Source organism: Micromesistius poutassou, assembly GCF_964030765.1.
Source record: "Micromesistius poutassou genome assembly, chromosome: 11".
In the NCBI taxonomy this organism is placed as follows: Eukaryota; Metazoa; Chordata; class Actinopteri; order Gadiformes; family Gadidae; genus Micromesistius; species Micromesistius poutassou.
The window spans coordinates 11,714,906-11,734,352 of record NC_140281.1 but is presented as its reverse complement, the minus strand read 5'-3'; the positions used below and the strand labels follow the sequence as shown (position 1 = coordinate 11,734,352).

The 19,447-nt window shown below is 46.0% G+C and overlaps 1 protein-coding gene across 1 annotated transcript; it reads right to left on the bottom strand.

The window, feature by feature from the left end:
* Window positions 1-11,000: 11,000 nt before the first annotated feature.
* On the bottom strand, window positions 11,001-14,773 carry bambia (BMP and activin membrane-bound inhibitor homolog a). The gene is made up of 3 exons (XM_084475505.1): window positions 14,332-14,773; window positions 12,807-13,091; window positions 11,001-12,159 (listed from the first exon to the last, which is right to left on the bottom strand). The coding sequence occupies exons 1-3, from the start codon at window positions 14,405-14,407 to the stop codon at window positions 11,735-11,737; spliced, it is 786 nt and encodes a 261-aa protein (XP_084331631.1). The 5' UTR covers window positions 14,408-14,773; the 3' UTR covers window positions 11,001-11,734.
* Window positions 14,774-19,447: the final 4,674 nt, after the last annotated feature.

The window sequence follows — 19,447 nt, the reverse complement described above, 5'->3', positions numbered from 1 at the left end:
ATGTTTACGATTTAAGTGTAACTTTTGGCACATTTACACCTCAAATCCACACTACTGCCGTTGTTTTAGGACCCCTAAGAATGGAGGCTTTTGAAAACGCTGCTGGGGTCCCGTGGGGGGATGCGTTTTAGGTCCGGACAGGATGAAATAGAGACTTTGGAGAACGGTGACGCAGACACGCGTTTGCTTCCTGATTGGGTCTTATCAGACACAAGGGGTCCTTCCCTGATTGTTCACACCCCTATCGGGTGACACTTCTCGGGGAGGAAAACAAACATCAGCCTTGACTACCAGTGGTTAATTCAACATGGATTCAGCCCCTTTTCGCCAGAACAAGCTTAAAGAAGGTTGTTTGTTTCAAAAACCCTTACAAACAAGAATGTATTACTGTGGCTGTAGCCAAGGCAGGTAAGAGGCGGCCATGCATACCAGTATCAGTTTGGTATGTGCTTTATGCAAAGAAGTGCTACCTTATATGCTACCCAGAATACCAGTATATACCCATATACTGGTATTCTGTAAAACATCCCATAATTTGATTAAACACCAGGGGATTGTGTTGCGGCCGTGGTTTTTCCTTTTCCCTTCCTGGGGTCGTGGGAAAACTTTCCGCGCCGGCTGCGCCATTGGCTGGCGTGCAAATCGAATTAATTAGAGATGAGTTGGGAGCTCTCATTACGATTGCCACCACTGCTACCATTTGACCAGAGAGTTCCGGAACAAGGGCCATGAAAGCCTGGCAGGTTTTAGAGGAGAGGGATTATTAGGGAAAAGGGGATTGGGAACGCAATCTTTGGACTCACAGTCTCAAAGTTATAAAATAAGTGACATATTGTGTGTTCAGCCTGTTTAATGAGTCATCAATGAGTCATCATACTGTTTTGACATGGCATGGTATTAGTTTGGACCGTTGTTTGGGTTTAGTTTCTATCGTACGTAGCTATACATTACGAGACATGACTAAATATCCAAAGTTCCCCCGTCGGTACAGTAAAGTGTAGGTCTGCACCGAAGACGTCCACTTTACAGGAAAGCCCTGTTTTACTACAAGGGGCCTCCACCAGAGGTAGCCCTGCCTGTCAACTTGTCAGCGATAATCACAGGTCTCCCGGTTCCATGTTTGCTGCTTTGTAGGGCCTCTGCCAAACCCCAATCAGCTCCCTCTCCCTCTTGCTCCCTCTCTCTCTCTCTCTCTCTGTGTCGGCTCCTCGCTCGTCCCTTGTCCTGCTGAGCTGGAGTTGATTCATTATGCGCTTGACACATGGAAACACTGACATAACATTGAAGCAGCAGTCCAGACAGAAAAGGAATAATAAACGCCACCCGTGCTACTTGAACACACACACACACACACACACACACACACACACGCACACACACACACACACACACACACACACACACACACACACACACACACACACATAGACTGACAAGGAAAGGGAAATGCAATATCCACACACACATGCATAAACACAGACGACTGCACACTCCATTTACATTACAGGTATTCTACCAGGGACTGTGATCAAGTGATAGCCCGATACACACACATGCACACACACACACACACACACACACACACATAAGAAAACCAGAGAAGTTAAGAGGGCCTACATGGTGTTGGATCTCCACAGGAATGACATCACACGCATGGACTGCAAGAAAAACAGGGCAAGGGACGATGAAAAATTCCTGGATACTGCTGTGAGAACGGAAAGGCCTTGCCAATGATAGACTGTTTGTGTGGGTGTGTGCGGTTTTATGTGCACGTGTGGGTGTGTGTGTATAGGCCTACTTGATTTCTTGTTTTCAAGCTTTCACTAATGCTTGAAAACAAAAACTTTTCCTGTTGACGTCGGATTGGAAATTTCCAGCCCATGTGCAAGTATTGCAAAGCAAGGAAAGTTGCAAGCCTTATTATGACCTGTGAATGGGTTCATCTTCATCTAAAACGTGTTTAGCACACTCACGTCGGGTGTTTTGTTCTGCCTGTAGGCCTGGCCTCCATGATTTAGAGGGACAGAAACACCACACCAGAACAAGGCTGATGAAACTATACACACGGTTCACAACCATGAAAATAACCCACTTTAATATGCATGAGACTACGTCAATGTTTGATAAAAGCTCATCTAAACCTGTGATCCAAACCAGAAAGGACGTGGCATCGCTGACCTTTTTGTGTAACGTGTTCCAAAATGTGACCATGGATCCCTTGGGTGCAAGTGCAACCAAACCCCAGCCTCTTTTGCCGGCCACATATCCAATAAATACTAGTCAGTTCTCCCTGGTATTGTAACAGACATTTTTAATAAGCAGCGGCCTTAGAAGCTTGTGGCTGTGCTTTCTGCTTCCCTGGTCCGCAGTGCCAAACAGACGGTTTACGATGACGGCATGGCACCGGTCAGGACCATCCTACGTATGAGAGACGACTCTCGTACCGCTTTATGGTGTGATTAATGACATCATCAGCCTGGCGACAACCGCTCAGCCCGGATCAATAGTCAACCCCAGGTTATTTGAGTTTTACAAGTTTTTTTTTTCTTTTTAACGACGTGTGTGTGAAAAACTCACATGATGCTCTGTGGATCTTTTGAGGGGGAAACCATAAAGATGAACACATTCAACTACCATGGGTGTGGAAGCCTCGGTGCGATGGTGGTATCGTCGCTTTGGATCCATGATCCAAACCAAACTGACCAATGTTGATCCATGCCATGCCTTGCCGTGCTGGGCCAGGCCGGGCTGGGCTGTGGCCCTCCTGTCAGGGCCTAAATGGAACAGGAGTTAAGCCAGCGCTTCCTGTCAGGCTCCAGGGCTCTCAGGTTCCACCTCTGGTCTGAATTATGTCTGTCTGACCCAGAGACTGCCACACTAACCCTCACTATATACCCCCCCCCCCCCCACCCCTGCCATCACCAGCCGGCCCACCGCCCCCCATCTCTCTAACTCTACCACTCCCCCTTCCAATCTCTATATCTCCCTTCTCTTTCCGGGCAGTGGAGTGCAGCGGTCTGCCCAGTGTTGAGGAGACAGGCTTAATGCTGCCTCTCACGGCTAATGCGCCACAGATGAAGGGAGGGCGGCCCGGCCTCAACCACACACACACACACACACACACACACACACACACGAACAAACACACACATGCCTCTACACACGGATGCACAGAGAGACACCCACACACACACACACACACACACACACACAGACAAACACACACACACACACACACACACACCCATAAACAGACACATACACAGGCTCAGCCAGACATAATACCTAGAAGGTGTTAGCCATTGATGAGTAGAAGAAAGGTGGGGGTAGGAAAAGAGAAGTGATAAGTGGAGAGGTTAGGAAACGAGGAGAAGTGGAAGGCTGGAGTGGGGTTGTGAAGGTGGAGTGGGTATAGGAACAGGGTTAGGGTTAGGGGACACAGCAGAAACAATTGATTTCCTCTACATCCCACAGAGGATATCAAATACAAAGGAGGGAATTGTGACAAATATCATGGAAATGAAAAACAGAAAGAGAAACAACGAACGAGAGGGAATGCGGTTAATGTGTAGGAGAGGTTAGCGCTGTCGCTCAACCTCCGACACGGAAAAAGAAAAAAATCAAATGAAAAGCAGAGCTACTAAAAAGTAAATACAAATTATTATTTTTCTGCTTTCTCAGTGGTGGAATTTTCTAAAAGCGTGACCATGGGAACACAACGTTTTCCAGTTGGATTCGCGAAGTCGCCGGCTCAACCAACTCGGCCTATTAAAGTGACATTCAAACGGAGAGAGAGAGAGAGAGAGAGAGAGAGAGAGAGAGAGAGAGAGAGAGAGAGAGAGATAGAGAGGGAGAAAGAGCGAGCAAAAATGGAGGGGGGGGGGGGGTCTAGGCTGTGGAGATGAAGTGATAGCGGTGGAAGGCGCATGGCTCATCCTCTTCAGTTAAAAAGAGAAAAAGCGCCCGGGACGTGGTTTCAATGTTCTTTTGTGCCGTAAAACTCTTTGAATGTGGGTTAAAAAGGGCTAATGCGGAGCCCGAGGGCAGGGCGAGGGGGGCCCTGTAAGATATTATCTTCAGCATGGTCGGGTTTTTTTTTTTCTGAATGCACGGGGTATGCTTTAACAACAATGGCTCTTCAGAGAGGGCCCCGTAAACATGCGCCTGGGACCTTGACCCCGGCAGTAAACAGTTTTCCCCTCCCCGATGATGAATAGCAGAGCATGGCAAGGAAGAGGGAGGAAAACCCCCCCCCCTCCCACACACACACACACACACACACACACACACACACACACACAGACACACACACTCCATCTCTATCTCTCTTTTTATCTCAGACCACTACTCTCCCTCTCATGGCCATTAGTTGTACTTTCTATCCCTCCCCTCTCTCTTGATATAGCTTTCTTTATCAGTTTCTCAGTCCTAACGTCGTCCCTTCTCTTTGCCCCCCCCCCAACCCCCCTAACCCTATATGGGGATGGGGGGGATAACTTTAGATCGCTTTATGCCCTGCCCTGCACTACAACTACACAGACACACTGATACAAACGCATAGACCCGTATGTGCACACATGCACGTCAACAAACACACTGCACATCGGAAGCTCCTCGGTCCGAGGAACAGCAGCCAGAGCGAAGGCTCAAGGAGGTTATGAACTAAGATGAAGGTGCCTTTAATGACAGACAAAGTGCCATCGAAAGTCCCCCGCTGGAAGCCAAACGTTCCCTATGTGCACCCTCCAACCCTCCACCACGGCAGCATAGCAGAGGATCAAAACACTGCAGAGTGTGTGTATGTGTGTATTCAGCAACTGGCTCAAAGGTGCTTCAGGGAGCTTGTTACCAAAGCTTTACCCAAGCTCTCATCTACAGAGGAGAATGTACCACCGCTGGGCTGCTCTGCATTTCATCCATCCACCCTTTGTTCTGGAGCTACCTTGTGTGGTATTGGTGTGGACCCCTATGGAACAAACCACCAGCGCTCTAGTGTATATGTGAGGGGGAGATTGAGGGAGAGGCACTGGCATGGAGCAGGCCGCTGCTACCCTCTGACTTTGGAAGGTGCTAAACACGGCCTTCATATCGCAGCTGCAGAGTGATGAAAAGGACAGAGCAACAGGCATGCTTGTAGTGGACACCATGCTGCTTATTTGAGCTGTCTGGAGGATTCCTAAAGGCTAACACCGTAGTGCCTTACAGTTTGACTGTGAATCAACTTTCAAGGCAACTTTGGAAGAGGCCGATGCAGCTGGTTCAAATTTTGCAAAGATGAACCAGATAGTGCATCTGCCAGTGTGTGTGTGTGTGTGTGTGTGTGTGTGTGTGTGTGTGTGTGTGTGTGTGTGTGTGTGTGTGTGTCTGTGTGTCTGCGTGTGTGTGTGTGTGTGTGTGTGTGTGTGTGTGTGTGTGTGTGTGTGTGTGCGGAGAATGAGACAGGAGTTGTAGGGGGTGATTAATATTGGATGTGGTCTGTCTCTTGGGTGTCACTTCACAAAGCATTGGGTGCCTAATGGTGACAATAGGGGGGAGAGCAAGAGGGGGGTACTAACAAACCGCAAGATACTGTCTGTAAAGGTTTCACATCAACACTGTGTGGTTGATGGTCCCTGGTCCCTGTAGAAATACACCTAAAACCCACTTCTGAAAGCTTTGTCTGCTTTGTCTACTCTAACGAAATAGGAAACAAGTGTTAACTCCGTCCCTTCAGTCGTCGGTTCTCAGCCCAGGCCCTGGGCAATCTCCCCCAAGCAGTTATGAAGTTATTACTGAGTTACTAGTTACTGAGTTCTACAGCAAATTCAAAACACCTACATTTTGCACAAAATGAAAGAAGAAAAAAAATAATCCACATGTCCCCACAGCTCCTCCTGTGTACTTTGTGTACTTTGTATTGTGTTGTGGTTTTTTCTACGTGTCCGGAGACAATATTTACAGAACATGTGGGAGACACATCATCTAGCTACGACTCCAACATCCTCAAGATAAACACCAAGATACATGCATTCATGTCAGACGCAAGGCTTCTGTATGCTTCTGGGGCTTTTTCTTCACTCACAGACTGCATATTTCATCATCATGTAATGGAGAGCAGAATAAGCAGAGAGTGATCACCACTGATGACAGAAAGAGAGCGAGAACGACAGAGACTGGAAAAGAGGATAAGAGCCCGAAAAAAACATGCATGCGGATGATAGATAGAGCTCATCAACTCCAACTGGAAACAGCAGCCAGGCTAAGGGTCCATACCGTAGCCACGTGACACCTTAAATCATCGGCTTCTGTAGAGCTCCCCCTATACGAAAGTGGTCTTTTTTGTGTGTGCGTCCATCGGTTGGGACAGGACCCCACACTTAGCTCCTATACATGTGAATGTGTCTAATCCTCTGCCTGGTTTCAGGTTCGGACTGCTGTTGTTCTGAAGCCAACACCTCACTCCCACCGGACCGAACCTCCCCCCTCCCCCCCTCCCCACCTCCAGGAGCTCTGGCTTAAAATCTCTCCAAATGAAAAGCTACATGACATACTTTACTGAAGTGTCCAACACAACCGTGAAAGTGAAACAAACTTGATGAAGTACTTTTAGGAATTTTCGTCTTGTCATAAATCTCAAAATTCAGGAATACTGGGAATGTTATGCTTTTTTAATGCTTTTAACTGTTAGAGTGACATTTTGTGATACACATTCCAAGGCATAATTTTCTTCTGTTTTCAAATTGGATTTGGTATGATTGCACACGTACTCAAAAGGTTTCTGTTTTCACAATGTTCTATTACAGCTACACAGCACAAGGATGACAATTCAAAATACAGGAACAAATTCAGCGTGTGTGAATTCAGCCAAATAAACAAATCCCCCATTAGCCCCAGTGAGTTATATCAGTCGACTTCCTACGACCGGCAGTAGTTGTAGACGCTGGTGGTACTGGTTTCAGGATGGCTTAGAAAGGGGACAATGTCAGGGAGACATGGGCTTCTCCCCTTACAGTTCCCTTAATCCCTGCCAGGCTACACACCTACAATGAATGGACAGTAAGACCCAGCAAGCTCACACAGGGAGTCTCTGTACACTGCGCCCGATTAAAGGTGTGCCGTGTGTTGGTGGTGGTGGTAGACAGGTTGGCTGGCCGCCAGGCCGGGCCATCGGAGTCCCGCTCCTGCAGAATGAATCCAGTGACCTTTAGGGATTTCACCCCCCTTCTCGGTGTTAGATTCTTACTTCCTGTAAGCGTTTGATGGTCGCAAAGCCTCAGATGTGGATGTGTGCAGCTTGGGTCGACTAGTGGTAAAACTGTCTGGGAATTCTTGTCTGGGGAGATGGGATACTGATCTTCTACTTATTTTAGTATATATTAGAAATGTAGATGTATTATAGATGTAGATCTTATGAAGTAAAATACATCTCCTGTAGATCTGTGTGTGGTTTCTCTTGACAATTTCAAACATGATGTGCACACCACACACACGCACGTCTGATGAGGTTGCACCGGGTTATGTTCTGTCTGTCTTTGGGGGGCCATTAATCTCCAGCTGACAGAGAGAGGAGCCAGCAGCAGTGAGCGCTCTCCTCAACCACACTCCATAAAGATGACGTGTCACCACTTCATACCCGTCAGCACGGCCCCTGAGATCGGCCTGACCAAGCCAGGACTAGCACGACCACCGTGTCCATGAGTCTGTGTGTGTGTGGGGCTGTTTGTTTGATTGTAAAATGATCTTTACTAGGTGACTTCTATGGAACCAACAGTAGAGCAACCGCCACTAAATTCAGTCACTGTGACGTTCCTCTGAATTTTACTCGTGTGTCTCCTTACCATCTATCTACCCCTATATGATACAAAGCTAAAGAGAATCATGCATGTCTATGTTAAACAATGTCAATTGCACACCCCATGTCATTGTAATGATGTTGAATCTGAAGATGCGAGAGACTTCTCAACTCTGCTTTTACCCCACATTGACCCCAGCTGTTTGCTGTTGCACTGGCTGAAGTCCACTTCAGGGCCCTCTCTTTTTAAAGCATAACAAAACCTCTTGCCATTTACAGACAGTGACGTTTAGTTAGAAGAAGCTTTGGTCCATCCTGTAAACTTTCCCAACGTTATTATTATCCTTTTGGGGACAGATTTGTATCTCAATGTTAACAACATCACGGAAACATTTAGATTTGGAGGGAGGGGGGGGGGGCACTACATGAGGACAGGGACTGATGCATGTTTGTGTCCTTGAGAAGGAGATGAACTGGCTAAATATTTAGACCACGTCTTAATCCTGAGGATGTCGGCCACCAAAGGGAACGAGCCTTAGGAACGTGTAGATTTATCTCTGCGAACATCTTTTTAGTTGCCTTTTTTTCTCTCTCCCCTTTTCCTCCCTTTATCGACCGAGTTGTGTTTGTTTTGCGGCCTTCTTCTATTTGTTTGCAGCCGGAGAAATTATACACAATCTAGTAAGTGCTGTTGATGTTAGACTTTGACTGCTTACGTCTTGACGTCTGGGTGCCTTGGCGGAGCAGGACACAACTTTTACTTTATACATACATTAATGTTGGATCCAGGACAACACATTAATCCAGGCTTGCCCTAATATATATCTCTACAAGAATATCAGATGCAAGTATTTATCCTACGGTGATTACAAGCGGGCGTGTCGCAAAACACAAAAGGGTGTACACGGGGTGTTTCTGAACCATGTTGACTTGTCCACTTCTTCCAGAGGGGTAGCGGAATCTGTGCAAGTGTTAGTCCTGTAGGGCAGATGAGGGATAAATAGAGACCCCCGCCCCCACCGACGGTGGGGCACCCACGGCTGGGCATAGGCGTTTACTGGTCTTGTGAGTGTTTACACTCCATATATTGTTATCGCACGGCGCAGTCAGCGGTTTATTGCTGCCAAGGGATGTGTGTGTGTGTGTGTGTGTGTGTGTGTGAAGGGCAGGTGTGGCTGGGGCAGCACCTATTGGACTTTAACTGACCTTGTCAACCCTGAGCGTTCCATCTGACACACTGATGATGTGAAGCGGGGAACACGGTATAGAAAGTCGGAACAGGCGTCTGGCTGGAAGTCAAACGGATAATGAGGAAAAAAACATCTCTGTGGGCAAATTACGGAGGGCAGTTGGACGTCCCTGGGTGACAAATTAAACTGGGTCTCTTTTGAAGGAGCCCGGGCGGCCACCTCATTAAATTTGCATGTGAATGTGAACAGCTTGACCACCTAGTGCTGAACGAAATGCCTGACGCCGCACCCAGCAGCACACAGGCCCAGGGGTGAGCGGGAGGGCAGTGAACACACGCCGGAGAGATTCTCAGAGATATTCCTTTGTGTAACCTCCGAGGCCTGAATGGCCCTGTGTGTGCAAACATACACTTGAGCTAATAGATTTTGATTGGTAGGAGTGTGGTCCGACCATGAGCACTTATGGGCAGCGTGAGGTCGGTACAATGCACGTATGCATGGGTGTACCCGAAAGGTTGTAGTAGTCATCATACATGTGAACGCATGCACACACACACACACACACACACACACACACACACACACACACACACAGCCATCTTGGATCTGGTTTCAGCAGGTGAGCGGGCCAGTGGCGTTATGGGCTTGAGAAAACAGAAGGGAACATTAGGGCCACAGCGGCAGAAAAAGGACACTGTTATGATAATGGTGGGTAATAGTCCAGGGGCAGGGTGGGGGGGTTATGCAAGCGGCTGTTAAGTGCTTGGCTGCTAATAGTGTTTTCCTGTGTCGGCTAATGGAAAAGAATGGAAGTGACCGACAAGAGTGACCGACAAGAGTGACACGCCGCCGCGACCTCTCTCCAGCGCGACCCCTGCTCACAGGGAGTGCAGCGTGACATGAACACAAGGACAGGGAAAGAACCAGGAAGGGGGGGGTAGATCAGAGCTTTGTCCACGCTGTGCTGATTGGGACGCTTACACGAGGTGTCATTTATCTGGGATTCTCCTAATACATTTTCTTTTAATCCCTTAACTGTTCAGATTAAGGCCAACAATGGTATTAAATGTGTAACTCTTAAACTATCCAGATCAGCTACTTATATCTGCTTAGTTTCTGAGGATGGGTCGATCGCAGCAAACGCTAAACTAACTCATCCAGAGTATGTTGAATCCATTATAATGTTGCATGTTTTTAAATGACCCGTTACATCTTGCATGAAGCAATGCTTGAAGCTTGAAGCAATGCCATGCTTGGGAGATTTCTTTGGCGGGGGGGGGGGGGGCATTTACAGTGTTTGGATTAGTCAAAGCATGTAATGTGCCCTGGCTTTGTTTTCAGTGCAGTAGAAAGAACACAGTGGAATTACAGCTCGCCTGGAGCCCGTCTTTATTGACACCCATGGGCGAGTGGGCGGCTCAGAAAGAATGTTTTGGGGTAGGCTTACTGGCATAGCAGAGGCCATTAAAAATTTTTTTATAATGGTGCCACTTCTTTCCAGCAAATCTGACATTAAAAGAAATATAGAGAAAAAAATAAGGGGAGGGAGGTTTGGAACTGAAAATTTCACCTCCGAAGTGGGTTCAAGTATGACTGAGTGGGCTATCCAACACGACAGAAAAGCAAGGCCTTGCTGTGCGTGTGACCCTTATTGGGTCACACGCAAATAAATGCATAAGTGTGCACACAGAGCCACACACACACACTACAGACATCCTCCAACCAAAGCAGTTCAGAACTGCTGATTACAGATTCAGTCGCATATATTCTAAAACCGCAATTGATAGTCAACACATTTATACTCCTGAAGTCGTGAACATGGAAGCTTCTGATGTCAGGCCGCAAATGCCTAAAAGCCTAGGATTCTAGCAAAGTGTGTGAAAGCATGGATTCATATATTTATATCTCCAAGATTTGAGGCAGCGGGCGAGGTACGGAGCATTCATTAGACGTCACTACACTGTTTTAAATAACAGCAAGACACCACAGGATTCACAAAATGTCAGCAAAAAGAAGAGCGAATCTTCATATAAATAAAAAGTCACTTTTAATGGTTGTTTTTCGTTCTCATTCACACTCACAATCAAGCTTATAGTCAAAGATGTTGGACATTCACCCAAAACGAGTCACACAGCATATATATATTTAAAATCTTTACAACAGGCTTGAATCATTATATGTGCACGTAGGAGTGCGCACAACTGGTCAAACACTGAATTCTGAACTTGTTTAGTTTTTATTCAATCCTCAAACAAGTCGGTTATTTGTACCCTGGTGTCAGTGTAAAAATTCTTCGTTTAGGCAAAGACCACTTTACAGTTTGTTTGATTTTATTCAAAAATGTGCAAAATAAGACAGATTTGGAATCCTTCAGCGTTCAGTGTAAAAAAGTCCAGGATCCTCAGGGGCGAATGACAAAGCTTTCTTCATCTCAGTCCCACCCTCTCAAGTTCAAATACAGCTCCCTATTGGTTTTTCGCCTTTCATCTTCAAGTAAAGTGCTCCTTTAGCAAAACAAACTTTTTAAAAAACAGCATGAGATCACTCTTTATATTTTTGTTATAACAGATGAAACAAAAACGTGGGAAGGTCTTTCTGTTCTGTTTTGTTTTGTTTGGGGGTCGGGTAATGAAAAAGAACCAAACGAGGGAGGTGCCATCTTGGCGCCACATTTACGCTGCGGCACAGTCAGTCCGTCTGTGTCTGTCTGTCTGTCTGTCTGTCAGCCAGCCAGCCAGCCAAACGCGCGGCTGAATAATCCCTCCTCCGACAGTCATACAAACTCCAGCTTCCCGTGCCCGCTGTACATCCCCCAGTGCACCAAGGACAGGATCTTGTCGTTGCCCGCCCCGTGGTCCGCCTGGCGTATCTTGTCGCAGGTGAGGCAGCAGTTCTCGTGCCCCGTGACGGGCACCATGCACTCCAGGTCCAGCTTGGCCACGTGGCCCTTCTTGGTGTGGTGGCCGTGGAAGCTGTAGTGGAGCCGCGACAGCATCTGCTGCCGCTGGTCACGCAGCCGCTTGTTCTCGCTGCGCAGCATCCGCAGGGCCAGCATGATGAGCAGCACCAGGATGAGGCCGCCGGCGATGGGCACGGCGATCACTGCCGCGCGGAACCACACCTCCTTGGCCGAGGCCAGCTCCTGCACCCGCGTCACCAGGTTCCGGTTGCCGCTCTCCGGAGGGTAGCGCCCATGGTCTGTGAAAAACACACAAGGGCGAGCATTAAAAAAAAAAATGAGTCACTTTATCCATACAGGGCGCCAGACCGTAATTTGGGGGTAATAAAAAATAAGAACTGTGGGCGCGCTCTGGACAGGGGGACCCCCTCCCTGCAACCCTCCGCTGGACACTTCCCCCTCCACTATGCCCATTTCTCATTTCCCTAAAAGCCTGGGATTTACAGTACGTCTTTTCATGCAGTAAAAGCATATTCACTCCACAAGGCAAGTTCCAGCTCAGCGTGAAAATTACATGGTGCACATGTAATAAAAAACCTAAACAAAAAACAAGCCCTGAAAAACATCTGATCTGGTTCCAAGAGCATAAGGTAAAATGGCTGCTCTCTCCTTCCCTGGTTCTTTGGAGCCTATTAAAACTGAAAATAACAAAAAGGTCTATGTACAAGCTTTAAACATACATGTTTTCTGAGGTACCCTACATCTACACTGTACTGCACTCTGGCACAATAGGATAACGTTGTGTTTTTTTTTATTATAATGAGCCTTATAGTTAACTAAAAAACATTAGCCCTAAGAGTCACGTTTCTAATCATTAGCGGACCTGCCAGTGACCTCTCCGTGTTGAGTAGGAAGTGTGGTGCAGCCGAGGTGCGAGGGTTCCTACCTGTTGACTCTCTGGTATGTGCCACATCGTGCAGGCCTCTGTAGTTGCACATGTCATCGTGGCAGCACTCCAGTGTGGCCGAGAGGGAAGCAAAAATGTCTGAGCTCTTGGAGGGACCGCTGCACACGTCGGCCGCATTGGCGACCGGGTCCAGACAGCCGTGCGTGAGCGGCGAGTTGGTGTTGAGCGGGTCCAGCACCTTGGTGAAACAGGCGTTGAGCTCCGACTTGCACATGTAGCCGGTGGCTACGCAGTGCGGTGCATCACAGTAACACCTTATTTCCCCTGAAATGAACGAACGGAAAAGACACTCGCTTAGCTTTGGTTTATGTTACACACTAGTCCATTTAGGACCAGAGGCCATTGTTGTAAGCTGTCAATTCGGATTGTTAAAAATGCAGTTCTACTTGACTTGCAGCTTCATTGCACTAGGCATCATATAAAATGTTTTAATGTAGGCTACCATTGGCTATGTAAATAATACATAAACAGATGAACTCGTGAAGACCCAGCATGAACGCACAATGATTCATCTATAGCTCTAAATAATTATTGTTGGTCCGCATTGCAGAATGGCAACAGTAACTCATAATTTGTGGGTTGTCAGCCGACATCAATTTCTTTCAAAGCAAATGGAAACGGGGTAAAGGGGAGTGAGCGCCGTTCTGGATGCAAGGTGGGTCGATGAGGGAGTTGCACTCTGAGCTCTTCAGAGAAAACTTCCAGCAACCGTATAATTATGCATATTTTGTATATGTGCGTTCAAAACAAAGCTGAGATGGACGTGGTAGGCCACTAGCAAATGATGTGCGCTTTGTAGCTCCATGTGATTAGATTGAATGGTTTTTCAGGGATTTTCAAGACTTTAAAACGAAAATGCACACCAGATTCCCCCTTGAATGCGCATGAAGTGTGCCATACAGTGCGCGCGTGTGTGTAGGCGCTATGTGTAGCCTACCCTATGGACTGGGTTGGAGTAACATTGTGGGTCCTTTTCGAGGCTGTGTTTGCCGATGTGTTTTTTTTTTGCGCGCACGTTAATAAGATCAGTGCTTCCCCTGTGAATGATTAGAGCAGGAGAGACCGGCTAGGTCATTTGGAGAATATTTCATTAGAAAGGAGAGGCCCTTCGTGGGATGAGAGGGGGGGCTCCTGAGCCATGCGTTACGGTTCCTTTTGGGTTTTGGAACCAGGCCGGGGACCTACTAATTATTGTTATTACAAGCTGGTGCACGAACAATAATTATGCTACTGATGGCTTCGATGGAAAAATACAAAAACCACAGAAGACCTAACGTTATAGGCTTATAGCCTATAGCAATTCGCTGTGTAGACATGTTGGATAATTGTATTATTGCTGGTGCTAAGGAAATACAGTTCTGAGATACTAGGCTTCACTGTATAAAGGACAAGTTTACGGTCTGACAAGTAAGAAACAAATGTCATAGAAGCCTTCAGCTTTTTGCATGCATTTCTAAATAAGTTTTACAAAACAATGTAAGGGCCGTAGGGAGTCATAGTTTACCTTTAGTGAGAAGAACCGCCATGGCACATAGTTCCAATTGTAGCCAAATAGAAATGAAACTGGAATGGCGATCCATTTACAACGAATTACGCTCGCCTCCTCGTATCCAGTAGCTGGTTGGCTCGAAAACTAAGTTACATGGAGCTACAACACGAACGGACGCATTCCGGACCCGATGTGTCAATCCTCCGCTGGACCGAAACAACCCCGAATAATCATTCCACAGTAAGCTCTTCGAGGCGAAATGTAGTTAAAAGTCCGGCATTATTGGCAAGGCAGAGCAAAGCAGGATGCCTCTTCACGCAAAAAGGACAAATGTACTCCCGACGAACGGCAAAAAGAAAAAGTATAAAATATGTCAGCATATGTTGCGCTGCTGTCCAGTCACGGAGTCACTATTGCACACAGATATCTAGTGGAAAATTTGGAAATCTCGGAGCAGACTTGATACAGACTTCTGATAGAGGATCTTTAGTTGAAGAAATAGCCTCCTCTCCCTTGGACTAAGTCGTGGAGCTCCTCCCCCTCGCTCCCTATTGGCCAGGACAGCCCCGATTCATTGTCCTTATTTCCATAATGCCATATACCATTTATGTTGTATTCATTCCAATTGGTTTAGACAGCAATCACTCGGCCAGGTTTACCTAATTGTGCCAGAAGACCTACCACACTATACGATTTACATGGGCAATGAAAACAGGTCTTGTTTCTCTTCTTCTTGGAGATGTGGGTATTAACACCGTCAACATGTTGAACACCGACTATGAACAAAACACAACTAAAGTAGGACCTTTAATTCCGTTTGTAATATATAGCCAAATCGGCGCCACACTAAGCAAATTTCCCCAGGCCACAACTCGGCAGAGGTGGAAGCTGCATGACTAGGCCTACTGGGCGTCCTGGGCGGAGCGGCAGGCGGTTAAAGAAATTAGCAATCCAAAAAGGCACATGGCGCCACTGAGACGACGCAGACAGACACTGACACTCAATTGCCCTCTAACAATCCCCATGCAAAACTCACAGTAGCGCGATCGATATCTGCACCAGCAACTCCTTCTGGCGGTTCCAGTCAATAGCCGAGAAAACTGTGTGTTGTTACTTTTACAGCATGGAATCGTGCGCAAATATCAGTAATATTTTCAAATCAACACCGTTATGAATATATCGGCTTACCAACACATACTCAAGCATTAATTCTGAAACTAAATATAAAAACACATTTTTTTATATTTTTGTAAATAAATATATTTTTGTAAATAATATTGGGCCTACGATTATTTAACAAAATAAACAGCTTTATTAATGTAGTTATGTAGCCTAACATTTTAACAGTTCAATAAATCAAACATGGGTCTTATTGTCCCGATGCCCAAAAGTAGGCCTGCCTATTTGACTCTCCTTCAGGCGACAGAGAAACGAGGCAACACACAATTATAGCAATTATCAGTGACCAAATCGACCGAGGCGCCAGACCAAAACTGGTATTGCTTCAACTGATGTTTAACTACTAACAACTCCCCATTGTGTCCAAATTCTTATCTGGGAGATATTGACACGGTTTACAACAGAAATAAACATTCACCAGCAGATTTATATGCAGCCACATTGTAGCCCATAACCCTTAATAAAGAGAATGATACGATGACGATAAAGTGGCTTCGTAGGTTTAAAAAAATGTACGCTTTCGTTTGCGTAATGCAAACTAAATTTGTATTTATAAAAAGACTGAGCGTGACCTTTAGCTGGTAGGCCTATGCGTTTTATTTATCCGGTGTGTGATTGAAGGTGTCCATCTAGGGGTTAATAATGGTAACAGCAGGTTTTAGAATCTGGAGATAACTTGCAGGCGTCTACATTATTGTAAATCCTATGTCGACTACATGTGCATTATTTGTTTGTATATAAATAAAAAGAAAGACTCTTGGACCACAATGTGGCCCTTAAACAAGTACATATTAACCTTATGGAGATGTACAGAGGTGGCTCAATGGGAGAATAAGCAGCAAGTACCAATAGTCATACATAGCAATATTTTGTTTATAATTACAACATTTTAACATTAATAACATTAATGCATGCAATAACACATGATTAATAGTAGCTATTGTAATCCTTCCCCATTCTGGCTCCATGTGGACTTGACATGGGTCACCCAAAGCGTGTTTTCATTGTGGGTCCGGGCTAAGGGTACGATCAGTCATTATGCTGAGTGGCGATCTCAGAGACAACATAAATGTGTGTCTTTTCATGCTGAGTCGAAGAAGTACCAGTGAGTGCTTTACTGGGAGTGGAGGGGGGATTACACCCCACTGCTCGTGGCTCACCTCGCACATTAGAGAACAACGCCAACACCTATAGGTGTGACCCAGGGATAAAGAACAGAGCAGCAGAGACTCAAAGTGTGGGTGTGGCAGACGAATGACTAGGGCCTTTCGTCCTCCTTCGCAAGCTTCCTTTCCCTAACAAAGGACCCCCCCCCCCCCCCCGTGGTATGATAGCAGTTCATATGGAAATGAGGATACACCAGGGCCTGATAGAAAACGGTAAAGATTACGTTTGAATAGGTACAGGGTCTAGGTGTGTGTGGGTGAGGCGTGTATGGCTGAAGGGGTTGTGGGTGTAATGATCAATGAAGGTACAAACCAGGGAATTCAGGACTTGTCATAACTTCCTTCAAGTTACATCTTTCTTGTGATAAAATGCAGCCTTTTTTATAGGACATCCTTCCAACAGGAGAGAATCTTCCACAGGTGTGGAATAGCATTGGCATTCAGATGTGTTGTAGGTGTATCGTTTGTCAAATGGTCTTCAAAATGGAATTTGTATGGAATATAAATGCTATAACACAATTTAACCCGCTTCATTTTCATGCTGCTTTGTGGACCTTTTAGTTCAAACAAACCCATTACAAATTCAAACCGTCATAATGTTCAGCCCCCCTAGAGTTGCAAGGTTCAGACGGATTGGGGTGGGGGGTCGCAGACAGACTGGGGTCGTGGGTTTCGACAGACTTCCTCTGACACCTTCCTTCTTCCCACCGTCACTTTGATGAGAGCTGTATCAAGATGTAGACTCACTCAAATGTCAGCTTTGATGTTTCTGGATCAAGTCATAGGTGTAGTGTGCACATGGAATAAGACAAGCTACATTCATTCCGTACATTATCAATCAATCAATCAATCAATCTTTATTTATAGAGCACCTTTCATACATGGGAAATGCAACACAAAGTGCTTTACACACAGAAAAATAGAAACAGAAAAACAATTACAAGTAAAAACCCCTCCCTCCCACACCCCATACTGCACACACACACACACACACACACACACACACACACACACACACACACACACTCTCTCTCACTACTGACACTAGGGAGACATGGCATGACACTGAGGATTGAGGAAGCGCCATCTTTCGGGCCGTCCACACTGGGAGGAGTGGCAGGCCGTGCCACAGGGGGCACCAGCGCCCAGGCCCCCCGACCCCGACAGACCACAGCCAGCGGAGCCGAAGGGACCCAGGGACAGCGCCCCCAGCAGCAGCCCAGACACAGCTCCCAGCGTGGACGACCCCCCTGAGGAAACACTGGAGTTAAAGCTAAAAACTAAAAACATAAGATAGGATAAAAATATTGAACATTGAACATAAAAACAGTTAACAGAATAAACAGTTTAAAAAGATAAAAATATGTAAGATAATAAATAAAATAAGTAAAACAAGTAAAATTATTTAAGGTTAATAACATCTTTAAAAGCAAGGTAGAAGCAGAAAAATAAGATAGAGCCATAAGAAGAATTTAAGATCTAGTTCTAGTTAAAAGCCTGACTAAAAAGGTGTGTTTTTAACCTTCCCTTAAAAATATCAACTGTCTCTGCGGTCCTGAGGCTCTCCGGCAGGCTGTTCCACAGGTGGGGGCCATAATAGCTAAATGCCGCCTCACCATGGGTTTTGGTTCTGGGTTTTGGTATGGATAAAAGGCCGGTGCCGGAGGACCTCAGGGTCCGCGAGGGTTGATATGGTAAAAGCAGGTCAGATAAATAAGAGGGCGCAAGGCCGTTAAGACATTTAAAAACTATTAAAAGGACCTTAAAACCGCCCAGTGGTAAGATTTCACCCTCCACAACACACGAAGAACAGTAAGATATTAAGGACCTGGCGCCCCCTAGCGATAGGCATTAGCTATAGCAAAACATTTCCAGGAGCCCTGAACACTCATTATCATACGCAGAAACGTGACTACTTTAATTTCATTCTAGCTCAGCCAGAGGCCACAGGAATAAACCAACAGTCTAAGCATATTAGGAAATGAGTCTACATCCTATATAGCAGTGGTTCTCAACCTTTTTTCAGTGATGTACCCCCTGTGAAATATTTTTTCAGCCAAGTACCCCTAACCAGCGCAAAGCATTTTTGTTTTGGCCTCCTTTGCCACTTGTCCCTCCGTGTTTTCAAAAGAATTGCTGCTACGCTTCAACCACGACTCCATTGTTGATCCAAGTGATTGACAGGTGATGCCAGGTGGCATATGACATGTTGGGTCTAACCATCTTGGTATGGGTGAGACTCTGGGTTTTAAGGATAATGAAATTGAATAGCCTACTGAATATAAAATTCATTTAATGAACTTATTCTTATATTTTCCTGAAATATTTATTAAATAATTAATTTTAAAGGAGTTTTGCATGGATGCTACTTTAAAAAAAAAAATGTATATTTTAAAATCTCACGTACCCCCTGGAGTGCCTTCACGTACCCCCATTTGAGAACCACTGCTAGAGTATCACAGTACTGTGTTGGACCACATAAGTATCACGGTACTGAGCAGTGTTGGACCACAAGAGCGTATGGTAATGGACTGGGTTGGAAGAAAAGAGCGTCAGGTACAGAGTTGGACCAGAAGATAATCATGTTACTAGGGGAGGGGCAGCGTTTGCTGCCCCTTTGAGTGACGTCAGATGATACACACTTACAAAGTAGGCCTATGTAAGTGAAGTTAGTAAATGGATTAAGCACCACTACATCCGAAAGCTACAGTCCTGTTGACCTTACAGCTGTAAAAAAGCACTTCAACACAAGATTGAGTGGTAAGAACAGGGATACGAGGAGGCAT

Bases quoted from the DNA above. Each gene is read 5' to 3' on its own strand.
- bambia (XM_084475505.1), bottom strand. From the start codon at position 14,407: ATGGATCGCCATTCCAGTTTCATTTCTATTTGGCTACAATTGGAACTA. The intron at 13,092-14,331 runs GTAAACTATGAC...CGTTCATTTCAG, and splicing joins GGCGGTTCTTCTCACTAAAG to GGGAAATAAGGTGTTACTGT. The intron at 12,160-12,806 runs GTAGGAACCCTC...TGTTTTTCACAG, and splicing joins ACATACCAGAGAGTCAACAG to ACCATGGGCGCTACCCTCCG.